Source organism: Zychaea mexicana, assembly GCF_025766255.1.
Source record: "Zychaea mexicana strain RSA 1403 chromosome Unknown BDB00scaffold_74, whole genome shotgun sequence".
In the NCBI taxonomy this organism is placed as follows: Eukaryota; Fungi; Mucoromycota; class Mucoromycetes; order Mucorales; family Lichtheimiaceae; genus Zychaea; species Zychaea mexicana.
Genome location: NW_026516737.1, coordinates 21,293 through 37,644, shown reverse-complemented (window position 1 = coordinate 37,644; position 16,352 = coordinate 21,293). Strand labels below are relative to the sequence as shown.

The 16,352-nt window shown below is 42.2% G+C and overlaps 5 protein-coding genes across 5 annotated transcripts; 2 read left to right on the top strand and 3 right to left on the bottom strand.

Annotated features, from left to right (window-relative positions):
* Positions 1-406: 406 nt before the first annotated feature.
* On the top strand, positions 407-2,406 carry BDB00DRAFT_884219 (cytochrome P450; the record flags this gene model as incomplete). Its single annotated transcript, XM_053128310.1, has 6 exons — positions 407-651; positions 679-683; positions 936-1,215; positions 1,311-1,832; positions 1,900-2,165; positions 2,249-2,406. 6 exons carry the CDS (start codon positions 407-409, stop codon positions 2,404-2,406), a joined length of 1,476 nt encoding a protein of 491 aa, XP_052976461.1.
* Positions 2,407-5,936: 3,530 nt separating this feature from the next.
* BDB00DRAFT_838737 (uncharacterized protein) lies at positions 5,937-6,436 on the top strand. Its single transcript, XM_053124654.1, has 2 exons — positions 5,937-6,324; positions 6,381-6,436. Exon 1 carries the CDS (start codon positions 5,947-5,949, stop codon positions 6,118-6,120), a length of 174 nt encoding a protein of 57 aa, XP_052976460.1. The 5' UTR covers positions 5,937-5,946; the 3' UTR covers positions 6,121-6,324; positions 6,381-6,436.
* Positions 6,437-9,195: 2,759 nt separating this feature from the next.
* On the bottom strand, positions 9,196-11,529 carry BDB00DRAFT_838727 (Alpha/Beta hydrolase protein). The gene is made up of 8 exons (XM_053124653.1): positions 10,943-11,529; positions 10,847-10,865; positions 10,734-10,783; positions 10,399-10,641; positions 10,039-10,312; positions 9,905-9,979; positions 9,679-9,818; positions 9,196-9,584 (listed from the first exon to the last, which is right to left on the bottom strand). The coding sequence occupies exons 1-8, from the start codon at positions 11,334-11,336 to the stop codon at positions 9,436-9,438; spliced, it is 1,344 nt and encodes a 447-aa protein (XP_052976459.1). The 5' UTR covers positions 11,337-11,529; the 3' UTR covers positions 9,196-9,435.
* Positions 11,530-11,601: 72 nt separating this feature from the next.
* BDB00DRAFT_931367 (uncharacterized protein) lies at positions 11,602-13,601 on the bottom strand (the record flags this gene model as incomplete). The annotated part of the gene is made up of 6 exons (XM_053129036.1): positions 13,111-13,601; positions 12,546-12,911; positions 12,408-12,450; positions 11,987-12,247; positions 11,858-11,924; positions 11,602-11,690 (listed from the first exon to the last, which is right to left on the bottom strand). Exons 1-6 carry the CDS (start codon positions 13,482-13,484, stop codon positions 11,602-11,604), a joined length of 1,200 nt encoding a protein of 399 aa, XP_052976458.1. The 5' UTR covers positions 13,485-13,601.
* A 1,455-nt stretch (positions 13,602-15,056) lies between these two features.
* Positions 15,057-16,329, bottom strand: BDB00DRAFT_838722 (uncharacterized protein). Its single transcript, XM_053124652.1, has 3 exons — positions 16,173-16,329; positions 15,999-16,089; positions 15,057-15,912 (listed from the first exon to the last, which is right to left on the bottom strand). The coding sequence occupies exons 1-3, from the start codon at positions 16,283-16,285 to the stop codon at positions 15,442-15,444; spliced, it is 675 nt and encodes a 224-aa protein (XP_052976457.1). The 5' UTR covers positions 16,286-16,329; the 3' UTR covers positions 15,057-15,441.
* Positions 16,330-16,352: the final 23 nt, after the last annotated feature.

Genomic DNA, 16,352 nt, shown 5'->3' with positions numbered 1-16,352 from the left:
ATTCCTTATTTGGTATAAAAAGTTTTCTTCATTCAAATGTGTCCAAAAAGAGAACTGAGAGGGTGATGCAAGCCCGAATTTGAATTTTTTTTTTTTTTTAGGTGTGGGGTAACAAGTGTAATGTGGGCAAGTACTTCACACACCCATTTAGCACTGCTAAACTGTCATCAAATCAGCACTGAGAGGAGCTATTACACTCGACGTCAACCTCATCCATGTGAAAGTGGGGGAACCCCCATCCATTATTTTTTTTTTTTGGAGGGCAGTGATGAGTGTGATGTGATCTCCGTTGTGTAACCCCTCCCTCCATTATTTAAAAAAAACGCGGATCCATCCTTCTTTCCCATTTCTTCTTCCCCTTACCTCTACACTACTTGCATACACACGCTATACCATTGAGACTGTCATGTCGTCGACTGTTCAACAACGTTCCAGCCCTGTCTCTCGCTATGTCGGTGGCGCTGCTCTGGCAGGTATCACCCTTCTTGCCGCATACTATCACGACCGCGCTATCTTTGATGAGAACCGTGAAGGCATCACAACTCAAGCCGGCTGGCCTCTTGTCGGCAATCTTCCCATTCTCTTGCGATACAAGGACCAGATCCACGATTTTCTATTCGAGTCTTTCCAATTACTCGAGGAACAGACCTTGTAAGTCCCCCCTCTATACTTGCTTAGTCGTCGTAATACTAGCTCTCGATGTGTTTTCATTTTTAACTACTGTGAAGCACAACAACTTTTTAATATTGCCCTTTGCTCTGTGTTCACGTTGCCTAGGACAATGAGTGCTCTAGGCATTCCACGCCATATTGCAACGGTGAATCCTCAAAACGTTGAACATGTCTTGAAAGGTAGATCATTTATCAGCGTGTGCGGGTGTGCCAACCATTTTAGGGCTTTGACAACTGACCTTGAAATATATTAATTTTCAAAAGGCAACTTTGAAAACTACATCAAGGGTCCCGAGTTCCACGGTGCCATGAACGATCTCTTTGGTAACGGCATCTTTAATGCAAACGGTGCCGACTGGAAATACCAGCGCAAGACAGCCAGCCACATCTTCAACATCAAGAACTTCCAAAACCAATTCACCGATGTTTTCCTCGAGGAGATCGAGTACATGTCCGAAAAGATCTGGAACCCGGCCGTCGAAAAGAACGAGGTTGTCGATTTCCACGATATCATGTTCAAGTTCACCTTGGACTCCTTCATCTTGTAAGAATTTCTTGTCAGTCCGTTTTAAATTAAAAAAAACTTTCAACCCCAGCCCAAAATAACTAAAAACCCCATCCAAAAAAAAATTAATTTAGGCTTGGTTTTGGTGTCCAACTCAACGCGCTCGGTTCCAAAGAAAAAGTGCCATTCGCTGCAGCATTTGACGAGGCACAAAAGAACACGTTCCAACGCTTCGTCAACCCCATCTGGCCTGTCACTGAAAAGATCCAGAAGCTTTTGATGCCATGGAAGCCCAGCATGAACGAACATCTCAACGTAGTCGATACTTTTGCACGTGAAGTTACTGAAAAGCGCCGCGAAGAAATTGCCCGAGGCGAAGAAAAGAAAGATTTGTTGTCACGTTTCATGCATGCACGCAATGCTCAGGGCGAGCTCCTTAGCAACACCGAGTTGCGCGATATTGTATTGAACTTTGTCATTGCCGGTCGTGACACGACCGCCCAAGCATTGAGCTGGACATTCTATTTACTCATGAACCATCCTCGCGTCGAAGAGAAGCTCTGTCAGGAAATCAACGAGCATATGACTGACCAAGTCATGAACGATGCACCTGCTCTTTACGACGTTATCAAAAACATGAAATACGCCCATGCTGTGTACGTTACATAATGACACTTTACTTAAAACCAAGCTTTTCTTAACCGGGCATTTTCCTATCCTTAGCTTCTACGAAACACTCCGTCTGTACCCCTCCGTACCACTCAACCAAAAGTATGCCCTGAACGATGACATCTGGCCCGACGGTACCCATATCCGCAAGGGCGACTACATTCTGTGGAGTCCCTACAGTCAAGGACGCATCGAACAAAACTGGGGTCCTACTGCTGGACAGTTCCGACCTGAACGTTGGCTTACACCCGACGGCGACCTTCGCCGTGAATCTCAAGGCCAATGGCCCGCGTTTCACGCCGGTCCGCGTGTGTGCTTGGGTAACGTCATCTTCGTATGGGCTATCAAAATGAACTTTTCTGGATTGCTAACCCCCCTATTCCGTTTCAACAAAAAAAAACAGGCCAGCACTTGGCAACCTTGGAAGCAATCGTTGCAATTACTTTCTTGCTCAAACGTTACAAGTTCAAGATGGTTCCGGGACAGACTATTGGCTATCAGGTTTCTTTAACATTACCTATGAAGGATGGTATGATGGTCACTGTTGAAAAGCGTTCCTAAGTTCCCTTCTTCTGCACTCATTCCCTCAACTCTGTCCATTCTTCTCAATTTATCTACCATGCCATCCTCTCCGATAATTTCCAAGCATACCAAAATCACATTTGAAATGTACATGTAGTATCCTCCCTTCTTCCTTTCCACTTTACGCATAATATACATATTTTATACATAAAAAAATTATTTTTTGTTATCTGAAAAAGTAGTTGTTACAACATGCGAATAAAATAGCTCGTTACTAGACCAAGTAGCATGTATATATATACTCATCAATAGGACAACCGTTGAAGAAAATTTTACAAGTCTTTTTTGACAGCCAGCTAACACAGATAGAGCACTTGTACTAGATAGCATGGTTACACAGAAATAATGCTATCTTTTTGTACAAGAAATGTGGCAATATAAACAGAAGGGTTACGGTACATTCAGTACATTGCAGCGCTGTTGATTTCCTCAACTCTGCTAGCACATGCAAGAATCTCTCTTTGGTGCGTTACAAGCTCGAGTTACGGCATGATGTTTTTATGCATGATTTATCTCTTTAACCCTGCTGGCTATCTCCTTACAGAGAACAGAAAAAAGGTGTGGGTATCACTAGCATCATCTCAAACACACCGTCACTAAGAATGACTGACTAATTCATACGTAGCCGCTTACTGATAGTCGAGGAAACAGTTCAAATATGCCTATTAAATGCGTTTCAGTGTTTCGGAAGTTAAAATAGTGATACATTCAATCATGCAATGCCAGCTGCAAACAGGTAAGAACAAAAAGATGTAGAAAGGGATAATATCGTTATTTTGAACGCAAACCGGCAACTCTTTCATACGGCCCTGTCTTTTTTTTCTTCTCACACAATGTCCAACAAGGTTGTACAAGGCATTGACTCTTGTCGTATGTATCTAGGTCACAATCTTCAAAGTTTATTTATTTCTCGTTGCTTTCAAAATCAATGAATGACATGGAAAATACGATTCGCATGAAAAAGTAATACATATTACGATACCGTCATTGCAAAAATAATTTTCTTTCAAGCGCAAACGTATCTATAGAAAAAATACTTGCAAAAGCTCACGTTAAAAAAAGACCAAAAACTTTTGTATGTACATACCGGTTCCTTTGTCTCGCCCGCTTCATCTCGAAACGGTTCCCAACACGTATATAGGTTGTAAATATAGCAAGTGCTTCGAACAGTGTGGCAAAAAATAGGATGGCTGGTCTATATTCGTATCTCAGATACGAAATCCACGATCTATCATTTGCATATTCTGTGTTGGCCAAGACATGCAAAACAAGCTTACAGAGTGGCGTAAACGGGCGGGTAAAGTAAGAGACCGTCAACTTGTGTCGTTTAATTACATATCGGGTCACTTTTTCTTGTGCAAATAGTATAGTCAACATTCATTCCAACCTCTTTGCTTTTTCATCAACTGCAAAATCTTACTACAGGTGCTGCGTGCATGTACGAAGAGAAATGCACTAGTCATGCCGAATGTGTCGCGTGATTGTGGTCAAGGCAACGATCCTAGTGATCCCTAGTAAAAGCAAGCATACCATCCAACCCCATATATGCCAGTTTTGACTATCATGTTGTTTAATTTTTCTGCCCTTTTCGTTGCTCCTTTTATATTTCTTAGCATATGTCGTTTCCGTACCTAGTATAATCCACCAGATCATACCATTTGAAGCCTGGGTTGCTGTGTGAAGAAAAAAGTACGTTTTTTAGATAATTCATCTAAAAGTCAATCGAAACTCGATGGACGTCTCCAGCAAGCTTTCTCTTTCAACCACGTATGCCCATACATACACCAGTACAGTAGTCACAACAGCAGCTCCCGGCCTACTATCTCTGACACTTATCACTATGAGCCAGCGTGATCTCTTGACCCTGATTTGAATCGCATTCTTTGCGACGATCCTACCAAGATTCATTGTATTTTGCAGACGACGAAGCTGGCTTGGTACCCATTCAATCCAGGCGATCATACATCACTGACCTTATAGCTACAGTTGAACCTTCCACGACTCTTACAAGATTTAGAACCGAAGATATGACTAAAATAAAAGGTTCGAATGTCAAGAGTTTGCGTAATCACTATCAACAGCATGCTTATCGCTTCGACACGTTAAAATAAGGGGTGGATACTTTTGGGACGATCATGTATGATACAGTATTTCAGGTTCTGGAAAAGTGTAGACAATCTGATGGGTTGTCCATTAACGTAACGTCAGTTTTAAAAACAAAGAGAGGGGCGGGTTCCTTGACGCCATTAACAAAAGAGGAAAATTGTCAACCTGCGGAATGCAAGACACGTGCAGTGTAGTGCAGTATTGAAGGAATGGCGCTCTATCTGTGATATTTAATAGGCAAGACATGTCGCATGTTTTGTTAAGAGATTATTAAACATTTGTACACGAACCCATCATCCATCAAGGAAATGGTGTATTGTAGTTTGATGTATATAAATCGCCAAATCGATACTGGCCTGTAGTAGCCGATGGATTTTTCTGATTCGAAAGCGCAAATACAAAAGGTGACGATAAGATGTTGTACAAACTTACTTTAGTTTAATACAGCTGTGCTATTCAAATCAATATCAGTATATGCACTACATAGCCTTGTACGGCAAACCATCGGAAGGCGGTCCGTAGCTTAATTAGGTATTTTCGCGGGCCACTGGTCACAGCGACTCTGTTCCATGTCATATGTGGGTGACAAGTGAAAAGTACGACACGGCAGCTATTTTTATCGTAACTGTATGGATAAGCAGGATCACGGAGAAAGAATAGTAAAGAAAAGCGTTGCAGTGCATGTGTCGAACTGCCTCCACCTGAAAACATATCCGGCGCTCCAAAGGCAGCTCGATCTCAGGTGATCTCCCAAACAGATGAGCACATCCACATGGATTCAGGCTTTGATAGAAAGCCATTTGAAACGCTTGTAAAACAATTCTATTAATGAGTACGAGCATTACAGTATTCGGTATCAAAAAATTTGATCTTGGCTGTAGAGTGCATGTCGTGCAGATTTTATGAGAAACGACCAGTTTAAGCACACAAAGCTCGATCAACGTGTTCCAGGTCCAAAAGAGTTTCTGCTGTTGCAAGAAACTTTATGATGTGCCCAGTACTGATATTGCTACGCAACGGGTTTCACAACAATTTGACATTGTATTACATGGTATGTGGCTGTATAATGCTTGCATCAAATAGTTGTCTAGATATTGTGCTTAGAATCGATCAAGTCATTGCAAAGTAAAAGTAATTACGAATCTAATGTATGACATTGTCAGCATTGTATAAGAACAGGGACATAGCACGCCAAACCATGAGTTCTTTCCTAATTGTCAAATAAAGCGGCGAAGACGATTGAACACAGTCAGAAAGAAAATGGCTATTGCAAGGTCAAGCGACACGTAAATACCTTCACAAGGAAAGAAATTGTAAATGAGTTTAAGCAGGACATAAACTAAAAGAGCAGGGTTTTAATTCATTGTAAAAATAGAGTAAAGAAACATTTTTCAAAAGACAAAAGTTATCGTTATGAATATCAATAGTCGAAGAGTACAAATTTTATTAAAAGAACACAATCAGTGGACAATAAAGACAAATAATAAGAACGCGATTTTACAAAGTGACCTCAACAAGCAGTCCGCACAACCCGTAGGCTATACAAAAAGCATGAAGAAAGCAAGAAGAAACAGAAGAAGTGTGTAAAAGGGGGAGGAAAAGAAAGCCACCAATGCCTCGGCCTGGGAGTCCCAGTCTCCCAATCATTTGGCTGAGTCAATCAACCACAAACCCAGCCATCATGGTACAAACGAGTGGGAACCATGACGTACGCTACGTTTCGAGAGTCAAGTGCAAGCAATCGGTTGTGGATTGCCTGTGAGTGGGGAAGGGGGAAGGGAAGGACGGAAGGAAGATGGAAGGGTAGACGGAAGGGAAGGACGGGAAGGACGGGAAGAAGAGGAAAGGGAAGAGGAAAGGGAAGAGGAAAGGGAAGAGGAAAGGGAAGAGGAAAGGGAAGGGGTGGGGGTAGGGGAAGGAATTGACTCTCGAAACACCCAAAAGGACGGCCATTTGCTGCTGTTGTCGAATGCTGGAGGAGCTGAATGCTGAGCGTCGATTGCCGAGAGTCGAATGCCATAGAGTTGATTGCCGAGAGTTGATTGCCGAGAGTCGAATGCTGAGAGTCGAATGCCAGACAGTTGATTGCCGAGAGTCAAGTCCTAGAAGTCGAACGCGATCTACAGTGGCACCTGGCTCCTCATTGCGAACCCCACCATGGCAGACCAGACCAGACCAGCAGACAAGGCATCCAACAGAAAGGACACTACCATACTTCTATGGCGAAAAACCGAAAAGGATTTCTCCGTCCTCTGATCTCGCCTGAAGACCGGTTGTGGCCAACACCGTTGAACGCCAGACTGGACAGCCCAAAGCAGGGACCGGTTGTAGGCAGCCAGGGAGACCACGGGAAAAAGGCTGAGACCAGGACCGACAGAGGCAAAACCAGAACCAAGGGAAGAGCCAGAGCCTAGGGAAGAGCCAAGAGAAAGACCAGGAGGATCCAAGGGAGTGAAGGAAAAAGAAAAATGAAGGAAAGAAAGAGTGAAGAGAAAAACGAAATGGCCTGAAAAATATGGGCGTTTTTATGCTTTTTGGATTGACCCGCCGCTTGAAAAAAACACGTCACGTGACTTGTGATTCGTCATTCAAAAATATGTGAGAAAGCAAAGGGTAGGGAAGAAAAAAACATGTGCAGAAGAGACATGGTCAAGCGGTCAAGCGGTCAAGAAGAAGGCGTATGTGGTCCGCGTGTTTTGATTGTCCTACGAAATATGTTTCACCGGTATCATGCAGGGCATGCCCCGACGGTGTCGCCGCCTGTTTCTAAATAGGAAGATACGTGCACCCGTCAGGCCACAAGGCGCACAGACACGGTTTACAGGGTTTCAGCAACAAGATCCCAGAGAAAAAGTAAATGGCAGGTCCCGGGAATGGTTGACATTGTAGAAAATAAAAAATTACTGATATTTTAACAAGAAGCTCACATAAATAGAAGCCATATACACCAAGAAATAATGGCGCAAAAGTTGATGACCGTGAAGTACGCGTGATGCAAAGCAAAGTGTATACCAAGGACAAGTGGTGAAGCTCGGTAACGGTAGAATGAGGAATGACGTCGAGTGTCTTTGAAGCCCTTCTATTTGCTAATAGCCTTTAATAAATAAACCTGGGTGAGTGCTGGCTGCCTCCCATAGAGCGTTTGCCAACGCTCTATAGAGAGTTGGCAAACGCTCAATGGAGAGATGGCAAACGCTCTATGGGAGAAATGGCAAACGCTCCCAGTTCTCCCATTGAGCGTTTGCCGTCTCTGGCCATAGAGCGTTCTAAATGTCGACTCCACTGTTCCCGAATCTCAACACTGTTCAAGACAAAATCAACATCACTTTGTCGACGATCTCATGGCAACTATATTGCTCGTTACAAAAGTCTCCACTGTGCAATCAGGAGCGAGAATGACGAGTCTCGCTCGCATATGAAGAAGTCTTACAACAATATAAAACACGCACAAACAAGTTCAACGGACGGGAAGAGAAAAAAAACATTCTTATTTGATACATTATACTACTAATCAATAATAGGGTATCGATGTCTTTACTTCCCTGCTATTAGGCAGGTACTGACAGGAGCAACCACAGGAAGGTACATCGACATCTGCTCCCGTAACCCTCTATCACAAAGCCAGGGTCTTGTCTTGGTCGCTTTGTGGATCATGGAAGGTCGATTGGTATTGAGATGCCCAGTCCCGTCTCACCAATCGCGAACTACAATAAAAAAGCGTTAGAAAAATCGATGCCCTTTGACTACCTAACTTACCTCAAGATCGCCGCGTGTTTTCGTTCGTTTGCGTTCGTAGCTGTTTCTATGGTCTTCTTTATGTCTCTTCGATCGTTTCGTATAGTTCGTTTACGTTCGTCTCCTAAACTAACCTTTGGAGAGAAGCCATTTGTGTTAGAAACCGATGCGACTTGACTACGTACCAGAAGATAGTGAGTGTTTTCGTTCGTGTCAAAGAAACAAAAAGGAAAAAGGAAAAAGCGAGGAACAACACGCTGCGGAAATTGGGTGTCTTTTTATGTGCACAAGTTCAGGGCCCGCTTCCTTTTTTTTTAAAAAAAAAATCCCGCCATCCGTGCTAACAATACGGGGAGCAATGTCAGATCCTTCTGTATCGTAGCGACAGTATGATGATACAAATGATTGCCAATGTGCGCAAAATGCTGATCTGAATGTGGTCTTTATACAAGTCTATATAGCATAGCAATCAACATCGCCATGTTTCCTTGCAAATAAAAAGCTCTATTACTTGCTTTATTTGCTTAGCAAACGACCTTGTGTCTTTTTCGTCAAATGAAATGATTGATGCATATAACATTACGCAAAGAAGAGACATCGAAAAGTTGTTAACTATGTGATACGTGAAGATGTTGGGGCAAATTATCATAGTTTCTAATATGCACACACGCAGTAAATCGTCGTTAAAATATATAGAGGCAGTACCAGGATAACGATCGACATTTTCTTTTCATTAAAATCACACCTCTTAGTACGAAGTTCCACGGGTAATCAAAATTCCTACCTGTGCTTGTCAAATTTGGAGATATAACATCATATCAATTTTATTAACCCTTACCATTTGCCTAAAGTATTGTTTATCTGAAGTGTCCTTTTATTGATTATCTTTGTGTTACTGTAACTGCAGTACCGTTGACATCCTTGATAGGATGAACTGTCCACACAATGATGGAATGGTTACATTTCTTTGAGATCCCTTCCTCCGACGTATGGTAGCTCGAACGTATGTTTTATTGAAGAAAAAAAAGTTTACAAAGCTTATTCGCGTAAATATAAGGGGAACAAAAGCAAAAGACGAGTTAAAGCAATATACTAAGAATGCGGTATGTACAACTCTTGGAAATTCTAGGTGTGTGTGTGTGTGTATCTGGATAAAAAAAGAAGAATTTACTGTCCTAGTTCCTTTGTCATCATTTCATTGAACTGGTCTGGGTTGTCCAAATACATATGATGACCTCCATATTTGACGCGCAATATTTTAACAGGAACCTTCATGTGCACTTTTGCCTGTTCAGCGGCCTTATAATCCATCCAATCTGAATATATACATGGAATATATAACATTATCAACAACAGTTTCCTACGTCTTTGCTGCCACTTTGTACTTTTATCCATAAACATATTGCTTACCCCATTCACCGTAAACGAAAACTGTAGGCATCTTCAACTGGGCCAATCTGTCAAACAGCGGGCGTCGAGCGAATGCGCCAGGCTTCAAGACTGCTGCCAAAGCATACTCGCCTGATCCAGTAGATGCAGTGATATTGTATCTAATAAGCACGGTCGAAATTAGCAAATTATAGCAGAGCATAATTTGAAATAACATCACGACTACCAACAAAAAAAATCTATTTACATATAATCATAAAGATCATATCGTTCAGGTGTATCCAAATGTGCGAATCTTCGTGAAGTGTAAGAATTGACCAAGCTATCAGAATCGAACATTAGTATTGTAATTAATAACGAAGCAACATTTTTTAGTTTTACCTTGCACCGAAAGGACCAACGGTGCGGACAATGCTCATCGGCGTAACGTTTTTATCCCACAGATACTTGGCCCAAGCAGGAAGTTTTCGTCGAGGTTGCGGCGGCTCCGAATCAGAGTCATCGTCGGTTTTGGTGGCAGCATCGTCCAATGTTTCTGCACCAGCTTGCAGTTTTGCATTGAGTTCAGCCGCGTCTTTGTCAATGACCTGCTGTGGAGTCGCATTCTGGTCGGCAGCAGGCTCTTGTTGTTCTGGAGGTGCTTTTGCGATACCAGCTGTCGGATGCATAAGAGCCACATTAGCACTAAGCTACAAGCGCAAACTCCTTACACAACCTTTTAATATTCGTACCGCTACATACCTGGAGAAATAAGAACGAGCTTTTCGACGCGTTTGGGGTATTTGAGAGCGTAACATGTTGCAAAGTAACCACCAAGTGAATGTCCCATCAATGTCATGGTCTCTAGCCCGATCCGTTTACGCCAGTCCTCTAATGATTCAACAAAGTGCTCCTCAACTTCATCGATGACCTCGTCCCACGTTTGGTTTCTTTTTGGATTGATTGTCCACTTTGGTCTTGAGCTTCTGCCCATACCCAACCAATCTATCAATAGGCGCATCCATTAGCCATAAAAACCACATTGTTCATAACTCTCCCTCTTTTCCCTTTTCTCCGTTTCTCCTTTCCAAACTTACCAATGGCAAAAAGCTGTGAATCGGGTATTTGACCTAATGCTTGAAAATTTCTGTACAATCGGATATAAATTTTCGCATATTGTTGTTTGCATGAATGATGATATCAAATTTACCTATAAAAGAAGCCCAAACCTACAATGTAATTCCAGAATATTCGTTTAAATCAATATGGACTTGGAGTGCACAGTGTGTGATGAATAATGACATACCTGCGCCGTAACCATGACATAAGACCAAGTTTTGGGTTCCACCTCTCTGTATGCCTTGCGTGAAAGTTTTCATATCCGCTTGAGTATCGAGTTTAAAATCCTCCTTATCGCTGGCCCGCAGGTGGAGCGTATTAACAAGCCGTGCGCCTTTTTCACCTAGGTCTGCTGAGCGATCGTCCAGAGGAACTCTAACTGCCCGACCGATAAGTGGTAGTTGCGCGGCATAAAGTGGAATTCGATGCAGCAAACGGGCTTCGGCAATGGATGAGGTGTGATCCGATCGTTGCCACCAATTGCGGAGAAAGTTGATACGGCTTGTGGGAGGGATTGTGGCCGGCAATGTGGATAGGATCGAAGATAGATGTTGCTGCTGATCTGCTACTGAAGTGTCCATTTAATATCTTTTTTTCGATAAGAGAAAGAATTATAGAAGAAAGGTTGTCAAAAAAGCGCGCTTCGCTTTTAATTTCTGAGCGGTGGGGCTGTTCGGCTACATATGGCCAATTAAATCGAACGGCTTACGTGTCCTAACCTATTTTGGGTAATAATGCATAGTTGAGATACATTTGAGTCATACAGCAGGCGATAAAACAAAAGATTCGGTGGAAAATGTATGTGTGTGTATTGTCTTGATGATGATTGCTATTGTATGACTTGTACTATAAGCTGTTGATGGTTTCGTTGTATGAAGCATATGTGAGTTTGGCGATTTCATGATATAGGAGTCTATTCCAATCGTCCACAGGACCTATAAAAACGAAAGGATACAAGGAGGAGGGAGAAAGGAAGTAAGTGAGTTAGCAGATGTATCATGACAACGTCAGCTTTCCATTAAAGGCCGTTTTTCTTTTAAAAAACACTTGCCTGGTAAACAAAAGTGTAAGCAATCCTTATCCGGGCGGGAGTGTGCGTCACCACGGTAATCCGTAAACGATACATCAAGTAGCTGGAAGCGTTCATCGTCCTGCGCAGTAATCCAGTTCTATTTTCGATTTTTTTCTTAGCTATGCTTAATCGCCACTTTATTTTGGTGCTTCTACTTACTCTGTAAATTTCATTGAATTGCTCAAACATATTCCATTCATACGGCTTAACTGATGGCTTCACAATGGTATCAAGAGGGTCGGAGTATTGTGAGCATTCGGTGTGTCCAAAAGGGGTAGTGCGTAACCACACCCGCTGATGCGGCTCCACATCCTGCTTCAGAGCTTGAAACACAGAATTCATAGCTGCCGTGTATCCTTCTAAAAGTTCTTCTTGAGAACGACTAGGTCCAAATTTGAGATCCGAGCGCCAATGCGGGCCCTATTTCATGTGTAACAGCATACACACAATAACAGCACAGTCAGACAAGTCGGGAAAAAGGCATGTGAGTTATTTTTCCATTAGATAACACAGACAAGCCAGTACAGTCATACAGCAGAAGTTGAAGAAAACCAAGAAGAAAGAACGCGGAACAACTTACAGTGTTAATTACGATGTAGTCAAAGTAGGGTAACAAGTGACGCCTAACATACCCAATTGAGAGTTATGCACACGCACATAATTAGTAACAACTCTATAATTGCAGTATAACAACATACTATAGCATACTTCTTCTTACCAAGGAAAGTTGCTGCCTTTGCTTAATAGGCTGCCTTGGTCCTCCTCAGGTTCCAGTACTTTGTAATCTCCCAAACGCACCAGATTATCTGACCGGAGAAACGCCACAGCAAGTGCCTTATCACCCTGTTCGTTTTTGTAAACCAACTGGTTCACTTTAATGTCAGGATTGCCACCTGTAAGCACCTTTTCGGTTTTCTTGGGAAGACGAAGGTGCTCGCCTAGGAGACATCCTAAACTTTCATACTGGAGCTGCGTAATTGAGTCGCCGATCAAGAGGAGTGGATGTTCGGATAAGTGCTCAGCGAGTGCATGTGGATCCATTCGAAGCACACTGCATTCTGAGGGCTTCCAAGTATAATCGACACTATATTGATATTTAGATTGAATGTTAAAATTACTGTAATATCCTTTTTCCAGTTATTGCGACATTACGAACGAAGCTCCAGTTAGTAGCATTTGTTGACATTGATGTTGCTACTAGCTGGCAATGATGCACAGAGTAAGCGATAGCAATAGGAGGATATCAAGGGGCGGCCAGAATATGAAGGGGATTAGGCACTTACATATGCTTATTACGATCCAATTCGTGCTTGTTACGCTTATAACACTGATGGGCAAACTTGGCGTGGCAATGATAGTTCGTTCCTTTCTCGAAAGATTTTTCATCTTTGGCTTTGATGGGCTGATGCTCCCATTTTCCTTTGTTGAATGCTTCAATAGTACAGACATCTTCGGTGATATCATGGTTTAAAGGCTGCCCTCGGTAATACACCAGGTTTTTGTGCAATGTCGTGGTCGATGGCAACATGAGCACTGTGTCGTTTCGAAATGACCATGCCAGCATTGCAAGTACAATGAGGCCTGGGATCGCGACCAGGAATACTAGGGGTCGATATCGTTCTGCTGGTGGCGACTGCTGCCGTAATAAGGGATTCATGTTATGTTGATGATTGTGTGTAAGAGAGATAGAGGGATTGGTGAAAGGAAGGAATGGTTCGTCTCAAGTTTCTACACGCACGTTCGCTTCTTCTATTAAGTGGAATGGTATTTTTCCCGTATTGGATGTTTCTCAAGAAAAAAGAACTGTAAAAGGAAAAAAGGTACGGTCATTGGGGCATTTGTGAGGGGAAGGGGGGGGGGAGAGAGGACAGATAGAAACACAGAAAGAGGGCGGAGAGCGTAAGCGTGCACAGTAAAATAGCGCATCATTGACAGGGAAGAGGGAGAGGAATCTTGATCTGGCAAGTTGCAGCGTGGTTTTTAATGACATCTTGGAAACTCGAGAAGCGTTACAGAAAAGTAGGTCCGTGTTCGTCTTTCCGGAGCGTCTTCCCTTTCCTTCCGCCCTTTCTTGCTGTCGAATATTGCATCGTGTACTTTTAAAGGTGGTACAACACGCTGTTCTTTTTTCATTTTCATTTAAAGATATGCTTTTTTCCTTTGCTTCTTTAAAAAAAAGTGCAGAAGGAAACAACGTGTCTGCGTTGTCGCTGCCACTTAATTAAGCTCAAACTTGTGCAACCATGATACTATCCCCGGTACAGGATTTCTAGAATTTCCATTATAATTGAGAATTATGATGTATACTTTAGATCTATTGCCGTGTATTATTAGATAATAATTGTGAGATGATTTATTTTTGAGGGTCATAGACCATACAAGAGGTATGGTCTGTGAGTGTAAATAAAGGCATTATTCCGTGTTTTGATACAGTAGTATACATGCGCCTTGTTTTTCATAGTATAAAAAGACGATGTCTACAAGTGAAAAATGTAGTTTAATTGAGGATTCAAACTCCTACATCACACTACTCGGCTTGCTCGTTTTGTGTAAAGCGCACACAAGCAAGTGTTTTTTAACAAGTTGTGTCGGAAGAAACATGATGGGCATATCAATTATTAATTGTACGTACACGAATTGATATATTGTTTGCTTATGATCACTCCAAGTAGATGGACAGGTTGTCATATTCGCTTGCAATAACTGGTCAGCTTTAGCTTTTTGTGCCTTGAAACAACACCGATTATGATAAGCATTTGTCCACGTTCTACAGCAGTCCTATTAGCAACCCTCATGGCCATTCGCCATACAATAGTAGCGGTATGTAATTGCAGCCACTTTAGCATCCATCCACATCAAATCATTGTGAGTGACCCAGTTATTACTGCATACTTTTTACTCATATGATAAAGCTGTTTTTTGATTACTTTGTACATCTAGAAAGGTGTAAAAAGCACAAGGTTTCTTTGTATGACACTTTTTTCAGAGGCTAGGCATCAGCTTCCGACCAAGAAAGATTCAGATCATCTTAGTCAATATCATAGCTCGAGATTTGGTTTCACGTTCATCCCCTATGTTTATCTTGTTCGTTCCTAATTCCGTAGTAGACAACAGAATCATGATCACCATGTGCTGTAGAACATTCATACATACTTGACCGTATGTATTTATTCGAGGATCGATCAGTCAACTATATATAAGGCACACAATGGGCGCACAGCAGTAAGTGATCTTGTATGCGTCCTCGCCGCCATACGGTTGCAGTCGCTGCAATATTCTGGATGAAAAGTCAGCACCTGCAAATAGCTTATACACCTTCATCCGATTGCTGTTTCCGCGTTACTTTTTCTAGCATAGAAACATTTGTGTCATAAAGAACTACTAAATAACCGATTGAATAGGCATGCATAGGACTTTTTGATGGTCGTTGAAAAATAATCAAGTAGTTTCCGTTCATTCTTCGAAGCGTATCTTTCAAAATACTATATATCCAGCAGATTGATGCAGCTATCGTAGTACATGAACTATTGGTACTTTTGAACATATCCCAAGAATTCATGCATGCACACACCATGTAGTACAGAAAGCAAATCTTCTTTTATACAGCATAAAATTCAACTCTTTTTCTTGGGACTCCACCCTTCGCTCGTTCCTCCTTCTGCAATCTTGACCTCGCGAACCTTGGGCTTTTTCTTTTTAATCTTTTTCGCTACAGCCATCACCGTCTCTGAATGTACAGGACTGGGTATTGGTGGTGTTGATGAGTGGGGTTTTGGTTGCTGTGGCTGTTCCGGTGATTGTAGCTGTTTCTGCTGCTCTTGTTGTTGTTGCTGGCGAGGTAGCTTTAATGAGCTACTGCTTGCGCTAGGTGATATGGATGGTGACTGTACAGCAACCCGAGCTGCAATGCTTTGGTCGCGTGCTTGCTCCGTTCGCTTTATGCTGTCGACCTGGGATAAGTACTGCAACTTGATATTCTTAAGCTTGTCTGCTCGACGTTGTAGTTGAGTTGTTCGGGCAGTAAGCATCGACATAGTGGATCGTAAAGATAAGAGTTTGGTATAATATGTTGATACTTGTCCCATCTACATGAAACAACGGGAAACGTAGTTTATTACTACACACGGTTTTTTTTTCATATTTAACCCAACAATCAATCTATCTGCCATACAGTTTCCTTAATTTGTGCAAGTCGTGCTTCGTCTTCTGCGTTGATAGCTTCTGCTTCTGCTATTGTTTTACTTAACTCGAGCTGCTCTTGTCTTTTTGTTATATAAAGTGGGAACAAGAACGTGTCACTTAAATTGAGTAAAAAACAGCAAGAAGGTATGAAATAAAAGGTTACCCAAGTTGTGTAAGTTGGGCTTCTAATCGTGTAATTATGACGATAATTTGTGTCGAAATGTCTTTGGTGAGATGTGCTTCCGGGGAGGGTGTTGTTAATTCTACGTCGGCCATTCTGCAGGAACGTTTCGTGTGGTGTAAAGCAGCTCTGAAAGAAGCTCAAACGGACTTTTTATGGAGG

Excerpts from the sequence above, each read along its gene's own strand:
- BDB00DRAFT_838737 (XM_053124654.1), top strand. The coding sequence starts at position 5,947 with ATGAATATCAATAGTCGAAGAGTACAAATTTTATTAAAAGAACACAAT.
- BDB00DRAFT_838727 (XM_053124653.1), bottom strand. The coding sequence starts at position 11,336 with ATGGACACTTCAGTAGCAGATCAGCAGCAACATCTATCTTCGATCCTA. Across the intron at positions 9,980-10,038 it reads GTTGGTCCTTTCGGTGCAAG|CTTGGTCAATTCTTACACTT; the intron begins GTAAAACTAAAA and ends CGATTCTGATAG. Across the intron at positions 9,585-9,678 it reads TTTCGTTTACGGTGAATGGG|ATTGGATGGATTATAAGGCC; the intron begins GTAAGCAATATG and ends GTATATATTCAG.
- BDB00DRAFT_838722 (XM_053124652.1), bottom strand. The coding sequence starts at position 16,285 with ATGGCCGACGTAGAATTAACAACACCCTCCCCGGAAGCACATCTCACC. Across the intron at positions 16,090-16,172 it reads GCCCAACTTACACAACTTGG|ACAAGAGCAGCTCGAGTTAA; the intron begins GTAACCTTTTAT and ends TATAACAAAAAG. Across the intron at positions 15,913-15,998 it reads TTGCACAAATTAAGGAAACT|ATGGGACAAGTATCAACATA; the intron begins GTATGGCAGATA and ends TGTTTCATGTAG.